General features: G+C 36.8%; 1 protein-coding gene across 1 annotated transcript in view; it reads left to right on the top strand.

Annotated features, from left to right (window-relative positions):
* The window catches only part of ube2e2 (ubiquitin-conjugating enzyme E2E 2), a 470,591-nt gene that overhangs the window by 438,536 nt on the left and 15,359 nt on the right, over positions 1 to 16,696 (top strand). Inside the window, exon 5 of the mRNA XM_028818175.2 lies at positions 5,157 to 5,304. Coding sequence (XP_028674008.1) covers positions 5,157 to 5,304 — 148 coding nt within the window. The remainder of the gene's footprint in view (positions 1 to 5,156; positions 5,305 to 16,696) is intronic.

The raw sequence follows: 16,696 nt of genomic DNA, 5'->3' as shown, positions 1-16,696 counted from the left end.
TAAATTGCAGTGAAAAAAAATTTTCCTGATCTGCATTAAAGGCAGAAGTAACTGAAATATGCTAATGTGTATCATTGTAAGTAAAATAAAAATGGTCTCTAACTTAGATTTATACAATGTGTTGGTTCTTTTTTTTAACTCTGTTTATTAAGAATTTGAAAAACAAATTACATCACTTTTCTACATAGTCACCTTCCTTTGTGATGCAATTTTCCCAGCGTTATACCAACTTTTTAATGGCATCAACAAAAAATGTTTTTGGATGAGCGCGTAGCCACTGATGCACCGCTGCTTTCACATCAGGGTTCTCTCTTCACTCCTAGTGGTCGTGTCTGTAGCTGGACATCTGGAGCGTTCTGCATCCATCACACTAGTGCAGCCATTTTCAAACATTTTAATCCACTCATAGACTACTCTACGAGAGAAAACTTTATCCCCATATCAGCCATCTTCACCACAGGGTGACAACTCTTATACTAAACTGCAAGGGCAGTCAAATAGCCAGACAGAACTAGTCACATGACACTCTGACATGACCAATTACTACTCCTCCCGCCTTCACCATTTTCAATGAACATTTAAAGGTGCGGAAACTTTTTTTGAACGACCCCTATGTGTGTGTGTGTGTGTATATATATATATATATATATATATATATATATTTAATATTGTAAATGCCACATGGGTTGGATGGGCATCCCAACCAGGAGAGGGGAAGGAGCCACACCCAGAAGTAACAGCAAGAGGGCATGGACGGACAGCCCAGCAGAAATGAACCAGCAGGGAATGCCGGAAGATGTAGTCCGGGAACACAGCCCTGCTGGGGACCATGGGTGCCACAAGGGTGTGCTGCAGGGAGATGCACTCCCTAATAAACAGGATTTCTGCATGACCCAGAAGTACTACCATTTATATGGTGGAATCCACTTATAGCAAAACTCACAGGACCATTCAAATATTTCGTTGTAACAGAAATTTCTTTACAACGAATATGGGAAATTGGCACAGTGTTTAACATTTAACTTTGGTCTGCTCTTCTTCACACTCTTCTGATCTGTCTTCTCCAGACCATGTCTGCCACAGTGGTGATTCTGAGCTGCTGGTGTTCTTCTAATCTGAAGATGGCAGCTAATGCAGGACGATTACCCGTGCCGCAGCTCTTAACAGCTTCATTTCTTAATGAAGTCTTGAGACTGTACCTTCCTTCTCTAAACGGTAATAAAGTGCCAGTATTTTTTTTGAAAACTTGGACTCATCTTCCTGTAACTCGTGCAACTCTGTGACCCAAGCTTGACAATACCTGTATAAAAAAAACTGCTTCTTAAACTGCAAAAAATATTTTATTTGAAAATGAGACTTTACATGTAATTTTTTTAAAATAGAAATACAGAATGAAAACGAGACCTTAGATGAAGATGAAGCTGTGATTGCAAAATGTTTTTGCATGTAATTTATTTTCATTCTGGAATCAGCTTTTTCCAGAATTGTTCATTTTTCTTTCAGCATAAACTAATGCTGTTTCTCAATTTTTTTTGCTTATTTTTGCTCAAACTTTGAAAAGTGCTATGAAACTCCAGTAGTACAGTATCAGCACACAACACAACTACCCACACGGACACTCGGTGGAGCACTGACTCAGAATTCGGCAATGTGTCACGTCTACATGCCCACTGAGCCTGCCCGAGACTGGAAATTTCACAACTCTTGGTGTGGAAAATGTAAGAGTGGCATTGAGTATTTTTTACATCGCATTATTATCTTCGGTGGCCATTTTTGGTCGAAAAACGTTTGTTATACTGAGATTTACATTTTTTTAAAAATGAGATTCATTTAACATGATGTCCTATTGTCCGGGCTATAAAAAGTATTTGTTATTCTGAAAATTTTGTTACTTCAGTATTCACTATAATGGGATTTAACCTCTGTGTGTGTGTGTGTGTGTGCATAGTAGTGAAACAGGACAAACTTTAAAAATCAATAAACAAAACAGGTATCGCCAGCTAAACAGATGCAAGGTACGCTCCAACACTTGGCTGGAGGTGCAGTGATTCAAACAGGGGCTGGCGCATGAGTGAGGAGGGCTCTGCCCGGCTCCCCACTCCTGACATCACTCTTCTACCTCCCCTTGGCACGTAGCCTCTGTCTCGGAGTACCGCAAATAAATTGCTTCTGCAAGCGAACTATGATACTTAGCACAATGAGAGAAGTCACAAAATCATCTGGAATGTTCAAGCAAATTCTAGAATTAAAAATCTAAATCCGTTAAGTAGTTCTCTCGTGAAAAGTGGACAGACAGACAGACGTTGGATTTTATGTATATATAGAGATGTAGTTTCACTTTCTTCCAGCCACTTTGGATTTGAACTTATAACTCTTTGCATTTACTTACCAATACTTGGAAAACAAAGTCAATGAAATTAATGAAACAATTCATTTTAATTAACTCTTGTTCAGTTCATTTCAGTTTTATAGTCATGATATTTTATAGTACAATAAAATATTTGTTGATGGAGACGCTGGTCCACAAAGTGTACATTTTAACAAAATGCATCAACAATACAGTGCATGATGCAACGCCACAGTGTAGACACAGATGACTAATCATGGTAATGTCAATGAACAATTAGAGGTGCTAGAAAAAAATCAATACAGTAGGGCATTGCAAACTTTTTGATGATTTATCACTGAGAAAAGGTATCTGTGTAGCACTGCTATAATGTACGCTGCAGCATCTCTGAGAATTTAGAAACAATGCAGTTTATTAATAGTTGCATCTCAAAATGCATTCCTTCTACATTGCAGTAGATAGAGTAACACAAATACGGTGCTGCAAAGATTCCTGTACTCAATGCTCTGTAGAAGTTTAAGACAAGCACGCAAGGGTTCAGTTTGGTTTTCAGAGTATTACATAATAGAAAAAACTTAATATGAAACATTTATTTAGCAGGCATTGTCATATTAATATTTTACACTGATAAAAATAGGATTTTAGTGATTTGAAATGTCTGAATTTGACTAAATAGCAGGTCAGATTCCAGGGAAAGAAGATAAAAAGTCTTGATATTAATGTTTACTGACCACAGAAGAAGAAAAGGGGAAAGAGCATTGTAAAGACTATGAAATAAAGTGTAATGAGTTTAAACAGAGCTATTGTGCATCAAATGAACAAAGCATGTCACAATTATTTTATCTATGTAACATCCACTCAGACTCCAGTGTTTACAACATAACATACTGACAATATTTTTAAGGTTTTGGAAATTAAAAGAAAACATTATTGTAGCCACTGTCATGATTTAGGGTTTTTGTGTATCCTCAACTGTATTCTGCACTTGTTTTGTGTTGATACAGTATGTCTATTGTAACACTGTTTGCATTTTTAATTGTTATGGTTTTTTTAATTTACTACGTCAACATCTCATTTGTAGTTTTCAATCGAGGATGTCACAGTTCTGAAAGTTTTTACCAGCAGCCTCGTTGTTGTTAGTAATGGCCTCCCATTGCTGCCATGGGAGGTGGTGTCACTTGACATTGTCACTCAGATGGTATTTAAATGGTGTTGCACTACATTCAGTGTTCAAGTTTCTCAATAATCACAAACAAATTTTGGTGCATTTACTGAGTCAGGACTTTTTATGTGTTTATTTTGAACCTTGATTCTGTTTTAGGTATTAGGCATTGGTATTTAGTTTAATTTTTTTGTGTGTTCAACATGTTAGTATATTTTAGTTATTATAACAATAACATCTTCAAAGAATAAACATTTACTTTGCGGACATCATTATTTTGTGTTTTGACATGTTTGAGGCAATATTGTTGGTTACTGTGCACCATTGCTACCACATGATCAGTCATTCTGTGTATTATTTTATTTAAAGTTGGTACTATACTGTTTCAAACATCCATGCGTTGGATAAATGATGAAGATTTTTTAAATACTCTTTTATTTTTGCTTCAGGACTCTGGGAAAGGTATTTTAGACAAGAGACTTTAAGTATTTGAGATCTCTTTCTCACTCATCTCCTGGTCCTTGTGCTAAATATTTTCCTCTGCCACCTCCTTGTAAGGAAGCACTAGACTATATAAGTTAATAACATAATTATGAGAATTTATGAACTGTAATGTGCTAAAATATTAAATATCCCTGTTTTGAGAAGATTTCCTCATATTATAAAATAAAGTGAAATAACAGTATCTGCGGTGGGCTGGCATCCTGCCCGGGGTTTGTTTCCTGCCTTGCGCCCTGTGTTGGCTGGGATTGGCTCCAGCGGACTCCCGTGACCCTGTAGTTAGGATATAGCGGGTTGGATAATGGATGGATGGATGGATGGAGATAACAGTATTGGTACCAATCCGTGACATAAATGTGTGCTGACGTTAGTTAGTTAGTTGAAATACTATTTTGTTAGAAATTGTATTCTTTTGTTATTATAGTTTGCTTTTTAATTAGTAAAATTATTTCATTTAAAGGTCAAAAAAAGCAGTATTTTCATTGTAATCGTAACAGTAGACCTGAGCTAGAAACACTATTAAATTTGTTTTCATCTGTGGTATTTTCATGACTACGTTTAAAGGCTTGCATGCCGATCTGCAATGCTCTGTGTAATTTCCACACTGTAAATTGGAGGTCAGGGAAAAAATGCTGGCTGTTATATTTGAAAATGTGCTAACCTAGAAAGCAATAATCAGCAGAGCTAAGTTTAGAGGTATTTGGAGCGTATCCATGATATTGGGAATAATTATGCTTGGTTTATACAGGCATGTAAATGGAATAAAACCACTGAAGGGACCCTAAAGGAATTAGAACGCTCATAAAACTGCAATACTGCACTCCAAGAATGGTTCTCAAATTCACCACTTGAAAAGAGTTTATAATTGTATTAAATGTGTACAAGTCATACTATCAACAACACACACAGACATCCAGCAGTGAAGTGTCCTGAGACTCCTGATATGTACCAGGGAAGACGGAGAAGAGTTTGTGGGGGCTTTTGGTTTGCTCCATGGTTGATCCCCACTGGTATATAGTAATTATTTAGTGAGCACAAAATAGGAAAATATTTGGTTATATAGGAAAATCCATATGGTCATATTTGTTACGTAATGACAATGACAGAGTTTATGAATATAATTTCTGTTCTTATTTTATACTCTAGGTGACTTTTCGAACACGTATCTACCACTGTAATATTAACAGCCAGGGTGTGATCTGCTTGGATATTCTCAAGGACAATTGGAGTCCAGCACTGACCATTTCCAAGGTTCTTCTATCTATTTGTTCTCTCCTTACTGACTGTAATCCTGGTAAGTAAGTCTCCAGTGTAACTGTCTAAAAATATGTGTCTGTTCACTTGTGTATTTAGCGTAACACCCAGGCAGTGACTGGCGTCTAATACTAATTATTTAAAGAGAAAAGGTCTTGTAGTTGTGATTTTTTTTTACTTATTGTAAAGTGAATTGCTGTAGTGCTTATGAATAAAAAAATATATAAATTAACAATTACTGTCTTTATGAAGATTTGTTTTGCAGTGTATTTTTGTTTGGAAGTTGGTCTTTTAAAGAGCTTGGTAACTGTTAAACAAAGACAGTTAAACCCTTTTATAGTTTAGACTATACAATCTGTAGTGAGCACAGTTCCTGAGTATTATCGAAAACAATATAACTTAACAAAGGAACAGAATGATGCTGTAAATAATCATTAAAATAGAGAAAGAATAAAGTGTAATAATTAAGTAAAGTAAAATCAGTACAGCTAGCCGTGCCATTATCAGAAGTAATCCGAATGACACAGAAAAGCGTGGAGTCTTTAGTCTGGATTTGAATGTTGAACTTTAAAATGACTTACTAGTTATTAGAGATGTGGCTTTCCCACAGGCGCTGTCGTAGAGTCGTCCTCACAAGAAGTAGCACTTTAAAGCTTGCAAACACTGCAGCAACTAACTAGCATTAAAAGATCACATATGCCTCATGACCTTGTTACAGTGTAAGCAGCTTTTTGAGGTACTCTGGGGTACTCAATAGTGATTTATGTGTTGATAATGGTTTCCAGAAGATTATACTGAAGAGAGAAGCCACTATAAGGTTATGAGGTGGAGCAAAGATGTATTCAGTTGTAGTCTGCTCTTTTTTTCCAGCACCAGAGAAATGTATGGATACTGAGTTATGTGTCATGATTGGCTGTCATAGAAGGAAAGATAAAAATACAACTATGTTAAGGTTTCAAAATGTTAGAAAGAAGTTGTAACAACAGATGAAATGCAAGAGTCAAAGTTCAAATGACTGTCAGAAGTTACTCTAAAGGTAATCATGCCGTAGAAATTATGTAAATTGTCAAAATATCTGCTATTTCATTCACCCATTTTCATTACACACTTGTCCAGTTCAGACTTGCTGGGAGGTATAGCTTGTCCTGACTAGCATCATCAAATTAATAAATAATTCAGATTTGAAGGTTTATGTAAAAATATGCATTTGTATGAATTTTTTTAAATGTAATTTAAACATTTTGGTACTACATGTACAGCACATTCCTGTTTCAGGTGTGTAACATGAACAAGAACATCCTTAATGTGCTGGGGTAAATACAATACACAAAACAATATACTTCATCCTCTTCACAGAGTTCGTATATGGCCAATCAATCAGTGCCACTTCAGGAATACGATACAATAGTACAAACTAGAAATTGAAATGCAAGAATAGCTTATATCAGTTACTAAATACAGACCTATCACATATGAGGATACAGATTTGTTCAGAGTCCAGGAGACCTCGACCAACAAGCCGCCTCCCCCTACTGGCATTTCCAGAGCTGAATCAATGCAAGGCCAGCCAATCTGAAGGACCCTCCACCCAATGATTCCAGTGTTCCTTTATCAGAGGTGACTTTTCCATAGACAGGTAAACAACTTGGCAGTAGATCAGTGGCACAGATTGCTCTACCGAGAAGAGAAGCAGAATAGGCAAGCATTAGTAACAGATTATAAATATCATATTACTTATATTTTAGTACTAATGACTAACCACAGAGCTGCAGTATGCACAGCTAATCAGCAGCTCTAGTCAGGGTATGCTAAACTGAAGTAGTGAGTCTTTAGCCGGGATTTAAAAGCTGAGACTGAAGATGTACCTCTTATAGTAGCAGGCAGACCATTCCACACCTTTGGGTCCCTGTAACTAAAAGTTCAACCTCCCATTGTTATTTTATCAATCCTTAGACTCATAAGCAGACCGACATCTTGAGATTTTAATTCTGCGCTTTGGTTTGTAAGTAATGATAAGTTCCGATATCAAAGCATGGCCTTGGCTATTTAAGGCTTTTTATGTTAAAAGGAGGGTTTTGAAATCTGCCCCGAACTTAACCAGTAGCCAGTGTAAGGATTTAAGAACTGAAGTTATGTGTTCGTATTTTCTTGTTCTTGTAATAATTCTTGCAGCAGCATTTTGAATTAACTAAAGGCTGTATAAAGAAACATTTGAACAGACAGAGAACACTGCATTATAGTAGTCAATCCTACTTGTAATAAATGCATGAATTAATTTCTCAGTATCCTACATGTTTAGAAAATGCCTGAATTTTCCATTATTTTTAAGATGGAAAAAATATGTTTTGGACAGTTTTGTAATCTGTGCTTTAAATGACGTGCTAAAGTCAAAGATAACGCCTAGACTGTGGGCAGATTCAGTAAAACTAATGGTGATTCCAACTGAGTTAAATAATGACAAAATATTGTTGTGATCAGCATCATTCCCTCTAATAACATTTCTGTTTTGTCTGTGTTCAAAGACAAGTAGTTCTCATCCATCCACTCCTTTAACTCACTAACAAATCTAATTAAGGACAACATCTGAGAAACGTCACTTGGTGTAAAAGAAAGGTATAATTGAGTGTCATCTGCGTACGAGTGAAAATTAACGTTCTGTTTTTTAATGATAGATCCCAGTGGAAGCATGATTTTAAAGGCAAAGAAAATTTAAAATGCCAATCAGACATAACTCAGTCTTTTTCTGCTGCTGTTGATGAGAAATGAAAACAACCACCGTATGCTTTGATATGATGAATGTTAAAACAGCAATAAGTCAGGTAAACCAGGTTTAAGTGAGAGTAGAAGTGCATATAAAAAGATACTTTTAGCGTGGAGAAGAAGGATTACAAAATAAGGTAATCATAGCCTTCTACTTAATATAACAGTTGATCCAGGAAAAGAGCAGTGTTTAGAAAAATCTATGGCAGAATATTTTGCTGTGGATTGTATTTTCAAGAAGCAAAATGCTACCTGTCTCACTAATGATGATGCAAGGTAAACGATCAAAAATATGTAGTGATGTGTAAAATACTGCCTACAAAATACAGCACCGTATGTGGAGCAACACACAGCTGAAATTAACAGTGTTATACATTTAATTTTCAGGATTTTCTTTTGGTTAAGTTTTTTAATATATTCAAAGTATAAGTAAGTAGTGAAATGTGAGCTGACAGCCCTAGTAATCTGCATTTGGCAATAACCAAAATGAGATAGGATGCCAGTACACACATGGCACACAGATGAACAGCTGCATATGCACTTCAGGGCAATTTAGTGTTGACAGACACAGGAGGACACCAACACCGTCAAGGAGAAAACCTGTGGACTCCATACTAGCAGAAATAGGAAATGTGGAAAATGTGTTTGTATTTATTTTATTTCATATTTATTTATTTATATAGCATATTTAAAAGACAAGTGTGAACCAATTTGCTGCACAATAAAATCAACTAAAACAAACCAAACATTTAAATAAAAGAGAAGAGTAAAAAAGATGCATTCTGAAAGGAATAAATGACTAACAGATTAAGAAAGAAATAGAAGGAGAGAGATACAGTCAATTGATAGAAATACAAAACACACCAAGACAGAAAAGACTGGTGAATACATAGTCTTTAAAATAACTCTAAAGCCTGAGAAAATAAATATGTTTTTTAATTTGACTTAAAAATATCTAATGTGGGGGATGCCTAAATAAAACATGGAAGACTATTTCAGAATCTTCGTGCAGCAGAGAAGGCCCAGTCACCTTTAAATCTCAACCAAGAGCATTGAACAGTTACAAACATCTGATCAGAGGACCACAGGGCTCGAGAGGTAGGGTGGAGGCTGACAAGGTCATAGATATAGGTTGGAGTTATACCATGGAGAGCTTTAAAAATAAATACTAAAACCTTAAATTCAACTCTGTGTTTAACAGGCAGCCAGTGCCAGGATGCAAGCACAGGAGTGACGCTCTCTCTTTTCTTGGTACCATTTAGAAGCCTCTCAGCTGCATTCTGGACCAACTACAGGTGTGATAAACTTGACTGACAGATACCCAGGTAGAGAGAGTTACAATAGCCAAGACGTGAGGAAATAAAAGCATGAAGGACTATTTCCAGATCCTTGAGACAAAATATGTTTGATCTTTGATGTATCCCTAAGTTGAAAAAAGCAAACACGAACGACCGAGTTTATCTGTTTGTTGAATCTGAGAGCAGAGTCAAAAATAACAGGTTTTTTACATGGCTGTGTACATTGGCTGACAACACGAACAAAAATCATTTGCTATAACTCTCACAGAGTCCGGATTCCCAAATATGATAACATCTGTTTTGTCTTGGTTTAGTTTAAGAAAACTCAGTGATATCCAAAACATTTAATTTCCCTTAAACAATTCGAAATAAGCTGCAGATCATCACCTTGACTGGGCTTAAGTGGAAGGTACAACTGTATGTCATCTGCATAACAGTAATATTATATGATGTGTTTCTGAAAAATGTACCCAAACCAGAACATGTACAAGGAGAAAAGAATAGGGCCTAAGATGGAGCCTTGAGGTATTCCACATGCAATTGTTGTAGAGGAGGAGTGAAAATTTCCCATTATAACCGAAAATGTTCTTTTTTCCAAATAACAGACAACCCACTTTAGTGCAGTAGCCTGAATGACAACACTATTTTTTAGCCGATCCAGAAAAACAGTGTGATCGACAGTGTCAAATGCTGTGCTCAGGTCCAAAAGAATTAAGATGGCATACTTTTCAGAGTCAGCAGCTAGAAGTAGATCATCAGAAGTCCTCAACAGGGCATCTGTGTTGAAGATTATAATGCAAGCTGAATGGCTTGAGTTTTTATCTGGTTGTCTGTTACTGCTCTCTGTCCAGCTCTGGTCCTTAACCAGAGAGTATTATTTGAGTGAGACTCAAAAATAAAGTGACATTTATTACTTACAATAAACAATAATCCCAGCAAAACATAAAGACAACAAATACTGTACATGAAAGCAAATGATTTCTCAGTTGAAGTTTAAAAGTCACTTTCCTGACATTTCTTGTGCCAGGTTTTATACTTTTTAACGATTCTCATTAGCATATCATAGCATTCATGTTAATCAATCTCATATGTTACATAATGTAATGCAGCCAATTTTATAACACTTCCATTTCATCCACATCTAACCACACAACATTTCTTTCAGAGCAGCCTTTCAGTACTTCATTGTTTAATGCCCTTTAGGAAAATCACAGAATGTGTTGAGCAATGGATTTCTCTTTTGGCTAAAGGATGTTTTCGGTAGCTAAAATGAACTTTCTTAAGGGCAGTGCTGGGTAAGTAAAGAGCGGATTACACAGTAGGCTCACAACATACAGATTCATATACTCCTTAGGCTATTTATAGGAGTTTCTGTAACCTTTTTGACAAAGCGTACAAAAACCTTTCACTGGTCTAAGCCTTGACACCTACAAATCACTGCTGTTTACCTTCCAGTTCCTTTGATGTTATGCTGCAGTTGTGTTAGTGTACAGTTCAAAAAATGCACGTGTTTTTATTCTGTGGCCATGTTTATCTATTCTATAAAATTATTCTTTATAAAATAATTTACTAGAATGTAATCATTGTGCTTGGTTCAAAAGTCTCACTTTTATCAGAGTTTCTGGAATGGAGTCTCATTTCATAGAATAACCAGGAACATGGGCTTCTAGTGGATCGAAAGGGACATTCTGCCTCTTGGCTGTTATTTAAAACTGTTGAAATTTCATGAAGAATGTCTGGTTTCTTCACTGGATTTAGTCTATGCTTGTTTGCTGTCCATTTACACAGTTCCTCACTGGAAAGAAAGTCCGTAAGGAATGGGATAGAATATACAGTTTTATAAAGGAAGCAAAATAAAATAAATTATGAAATTCTTAGGGCATTCTGGTGACTCCTACAAAGCTAAAGGTTTGGTAAGTAATGGACAATTCTCATGTACCTGATGTCCTGGAGAAGCGCCACTTGTTTCAAGTCAACGCCTTATTTTCCTACAGTGATTCCACTCAACATCAGGCTGGGGCTGAATTTCAGCAGTTGTCCCCACTAATCGATTCCCTCCGCTCCAAGTGGTCCAGAATTTTGCTAGAAGAGTTTTAATTCAGGCCCACAACAGTTAACACATAATGCCCTTTCTGTTCAGTCTTCACTGTCTCCCTCTGTCTTCTAGGACTGAATACAAAATGCTTTTTGCTTACCTACCTAAAGCTACAGATGGTCTTGCATTCAACAACATAAGTAACCTACTCCATTACTAATAAGATACACAGACTCCATTCTGTTAATAAGCAATGTCAAACCCATCTATTCAGGAAGACATTTAACTTAAACTGACATTCGTACCTCCTCTCAGTTGCTGTCCTTATGTTATAACTCTTATGAAAGAGTTCTGTGTCAATAACTATTTTAATTTCCTTTTGTTTTCTTGTATTAATAAAAAATGTAGAGTTTTGTTGATTGGTGTTTCATATATTGATGCTAATTTGTACAGTATTTAGTGATTTTTTTTTTCGTTCTTGTATTCCTAATGTGCACTTTTGAATATTTTTGTAGCACTTTGAGAAGGTGCTACATAAATAAAAAGTACTATTATTTTCATTATTTTTGTTATACTTATTAAATCTGATCTGGCAAAATTACATTCAGAGTCATTACAATCAGGAAAAGAACCCACAAGTGGACATAAAGGCCAGTTCATCACAGGGACCTGTCACTTACATGGCCACATTATCACTCACATCAGGGTCAATTTGGAATTGCTAGTTAACACACACACGCACATCTTTGGAAAGTGAGAGGGAAACTTGAATTTTGTTTGGGCAGTGTGGGAGGAAGAGACCAGGGTTTTGGAGAATTTACAGAACATACTGTATAGTAAAATCTCTTCATATACACTGAAGAAGAGTCACAGGAAGATTTAAAGACAGGAAATGGGTATGTAATATAAGAGAGTGAGAAAGAAATACATAGGTGAGAAGTCAGCATGAAAAGTTCTTGAAGCAATAAACAAGACACAAAATAGCATTTGCTATCAAACCCACTTAATTTAGTTCCGTTTGGCAGGGGTCTGTCCCATGAATATGGGGTGTAAGACACGGACCAGCCTGGCTGGGGAATATTAAACAACGAATAGCAAAACAAATCCTGACACATGGAGAGCACAGATTTTGGATTTTATCTTTAGGAATCATTGACGGTTAATGACAGAGCAAGGAGCGGAATGTTTAAAGATGAGGCAGGATTCTCCTATGCTGTCTTTCGCTGGTACGGGTTTTTCTAGTCTAGTTGCTTTCAGTGAGATTTTGCTTCCGATTGAAATTAATTTCCTGTGTTTGGAGTATCCTGTTTCAGAGTAAGTTTGTGACAGTACTGTCATCTAGGAGAAAACTGTTTATCTTTTATATATATTAACACAATTCAATTCAAGTTTTTTACCGTGAAATTGTTTTTCTGTTTGTAAGTTTTAACTATGTTGTTATATTCCAAATGCTTGCTATTAATTTTCATAAAGTATATGGGTATGTTGTCTAAGTATCTTATTTTGCACAAAGATATGATATTGTTGAATTTTTCTACTGTCCAATCATTTTGTTAAAATTTTTTGTTTCTTTTTTAGGGGAAGTTGTGGTTGTGATAATTGCATCATTTACTGTATGCATTGCACACATCATGCTGCCAGGAGTATTCTGTTTTTCTGTATTTCTAACAAATAGTGGTGTCAGGCTGAACTGGTTATGGTATAACTTAATAATTTTTTTTTTTTTTAAATAAGACGGCAAACACACACCTGACTGACTTTGAAAAAATGTTAATAGCTCATCTTAATGGCTTGTGATTTGTGGCCCAGTGAAGAGGATATTTTTTGTGACAGGCTTAGATGGTACAGGTAGGGGAAGGGACTAGTAGCATTTTAGAAAAGAGAGAAAGGATCTGTGCCAGGGTTTCGTATGCTGTGTTACTCTACTGGGTGAAAGAGCAGGGCTATAGATGTTGGCATCCAAGGCCCAGAGAATGGGCTGTGTAGTATTCCCCCAAAACTCTAGTGGACAGGCAACCCAGCAGATGCCAGGACTGTCCTGGTGATAGCACTAGCACAGAGAATGAAGAGGCCTACCCCTTTAGCATAAAAGCAGGTTTATGGGTGCAGGGACACAGATGGTTAACTACTGAAATACTGTACTTGTGTGAAATCTGCATTGGCAACATTTAATCAAGCAGTAATTTCTAAAACAAAATACGCAGGCCTTACAGCACTATCTGGGTCCAAATTTCCAAAAAATCAGGTTCACTTGGTAAAAATGATTAGTGTACAGTTTCTGTCTTTAGTCGTGGCTAGAGTATTTTCAGTATACAGATACCATTTAATGTGACACAACTACAAAAAACATTCAGTACTAAATATTAAGAAAGAAACAAATTGGAAGCACTTATAAAGGAAGAGTTTCCCCCAATAAACACTCTTTTGTTAATTTTATACTTGTGTCCGAGCCTCTGTGTCAAGCACCCCCCAGTGACCACAAAACTCACACAGACACAGGGAGAACAGCCAAAATCCATGCAGGGAAGACCCAGGACATGAACCTTGGTCTCAATACTGAGAGGCAGCAGTAGTTTGAGGATGGCAAGTGGGTGAGCCATCCTGCCTGGTAAATGGGCACTTGTGGTCATCGACCCAGAGAGGCTGCATCTTGTTTTATTGTGTTGTTAAGTGTGTTCTTCCTACACTCATCCCCTCTAGCCTATCTAACAAATAACCCATTATTATTTTAGTGTACTTTGCGTTATTCTGGGTATAAAGGTCACTACAATGTTGTCCCCTGTTTTTGATGGGAGGTGTACAATAATTTATTGTAAATCAGATAAATCAGCCATATTTGTTCAAGCAGATGGTGACTGAGCTCACTTGTAAATAAAGTCTCCAAGTTGCTGGGAAAGGTATAGATGAGAAAAGAGCATTTTACCATTTCTCTGACCCATATCCATGAGAAAATTCCTTACAACTACAAACCATATCACCAATTTTTAAAAAGTGAAAGTGGAATGTCAGCATGTTACTGTGTCACATCTCCAGGCGAAAAGTGTGAAGAAAAGAAAACACACTGAGTAGATGATAGAAGTGAACCTAACGTGAAAATGGATTGCCCACCTCTCCATTAAACACAATGTAAGCAGCATTAGGAAAAAGGCAAAATCATGCAGGCAGAGACATGGGTGACTGAACCCAGATGTGTTGAGCTCTGAGATAACATATTAATTCCATGCTGACAGGTAAAACCCTTCTTAATCAGGTTTAACATCCATCAGTAGTGAAGGGATATTTTTATATGCAATCGATACATAAAATTCACTTCTTTATGTCTGTCTGTGCATTACCCACCTGTATGGATATTTCAAATGTAAGGAATCACAGTAAGCCTGTACCTGCAGTGTAAAATAATAAAAAGAAAATTCTCAGAAGACCAAAGCAATGCTCCAGATAATAAGCATAAATGAAAAAGTACAAAAAGCAAAAAGCGTTTTCAAAGTGCTGAAAGAGTGATGGAGCTCCAGCAATCACAGCAGGTCAGTCAGACACACAAAGACGTTACTGCGGCAGGTGTACTTAAAAGCTTCTCACAAAAGTCAGCTCTGTAGATCATGCCGTGGATACCCGATGAAGTTGCTGTGGCATGGGCACAACTAGCCATTTGCCACAGGATGCTTCATCAATTAAAAGCCTGCTTAATTTTATTCTATTTTTATCCAGCATTTCTGGCAGATATCTGCTAGTATCATTTAGTTTACCGTGTGCTTATAGGGCAGGGAGAAAAAGACAAATATTTTTAACTTTATGAAAAATTTTGCCCTGAAAGGATTAATCACATATGTTTTTTGTTCAAGAAGATGTAGAGTGTGAACTTTACACCTGTGTCAAAAGAATTGTAAGAAATCTTCTTTTAAGTAATCCTTAAATGTGCCACTTTTTTTTAGTCAAGTCTTAATACATTCATCAAGATGTAAGGTGCATACTGTGGATATTTATGTAAGAGACATGTGGGTGTGGAGTCAGCCATATGTTTATGTACCTTTGCTTTCTTCTTTGCACACTCTTACTCAGACAATTGGTGTGTGACTTGAGAAAAGAAGCCCAACAGCGGATGAACAGGTTGTAATTGTTGCTCTCAGCTGAAGCCTAAGGCTACAAGCCCTCAGAAAGTCAATCACTGAAAATTAAGGATCGCTGTTTGTGTTACATGCCTGAGACTGGACTCTGAGACACAGTACCCATGTTTTAGATTTATATCATTATCTCCAAAAAAAAGAGAAAAGGGGCAGTAGGGTGGCACATTGATTACTGCCGTTACCTCACAGATACAGCATCCTGGATTCTGCCCCATGGCTAGTCATTGCCTGTGTGACAATTGCACACTCTTCCATGTCTGTGTGGATTTACTTCCAGGTTTTGGTAATTCTGAGGTGGCCATGTGTGCATGAGTGGAGCCTGTAATCAACTGGCACCGTGTCCAGTGCTGCTGGGATAAAATCTGGCCTCATTGACACTGAATCAGATTAAGCAGGTTTAAGAATGTTGTTCTGTTATGTAAGACTGGAATAATATTTGCAGTAACCAATTAACAGCAACAACATTTATTTATATAGCACATTCTCATACAAATTAACTGTAACAAATATGAAAATAAAAAGAAGTAGGGCTGATTGTATAAAGTTGGGTGTTCTTTTATATATGTAAAATTAAAGATTTGTACTGTTCTATATGTAAATCTGAACTGTACTCCATAAAGAAGGCTATGCAGAATTAACTGAATTGAATGTGTGCTCATAATGTAATTTGTAAAATTTAGATAGATAGATAGATAGATAGATAGATAGATAGATAGATAGATAGATAGATAGATAGATAGATAGATAGATAGATACTTTATTAATCCCCAAGGGGAAATTCACATACTCCAGCAGCAGCAAACTGATAAAAACAATATTAATTAAAAAGTGATAAAAACACAGTGCAAGTAAAAAACAAATGCAAGGTGGAGAGTGCGTGGCAGGTATAACAGTCAATAACTTCGTATAATGTTACCGTTTACTCTCTCCTATGCTGGCATCAGCAGAAGGATGTGTGGAGGGTGCAGTACTCCGAGGTGAGAGTGGGTTAGGGTGGTCAAACCTGTTAAAGAAGTTGTTCATCAGGTTTGCTCTCTCCACGTCTCTCTCGATGGTGGCACCCCGCTTCGAGCTACAACCAGTGATGATCTTCATCCCATCCCACACTTCCTTCATGCTGTTATTCTGCAACTTCTGCTCCAGCTTTCTCCTGTACTGGTCCTTCGCCGCCCTGAGCTGGACTCAGAGTTCCTTCTGCACGCGCTTGAGCTCATG

The sequence above is a fragment of the Erpetoichthys calabaricus genome, chromosome 13 (genome assembly GCF_900747795.2).
Source record: "Erpetoichthys calabaricus chromosome 13, fErpCal1.3, whole genome shotgun sequence".
Classification (NCBI taxonomy): domain Eukaryota; kingdom Metazoa; phylum Chordata; class Cladistia; order Polypteriformes; family Polypteridae; genus Erpetoichthys; species Erpetoichthys calabaricus.
Note: the sequence above shows the minus strand (reverse complement) of the source record. Positions and strands in the feature narration are given on the sequence as shown.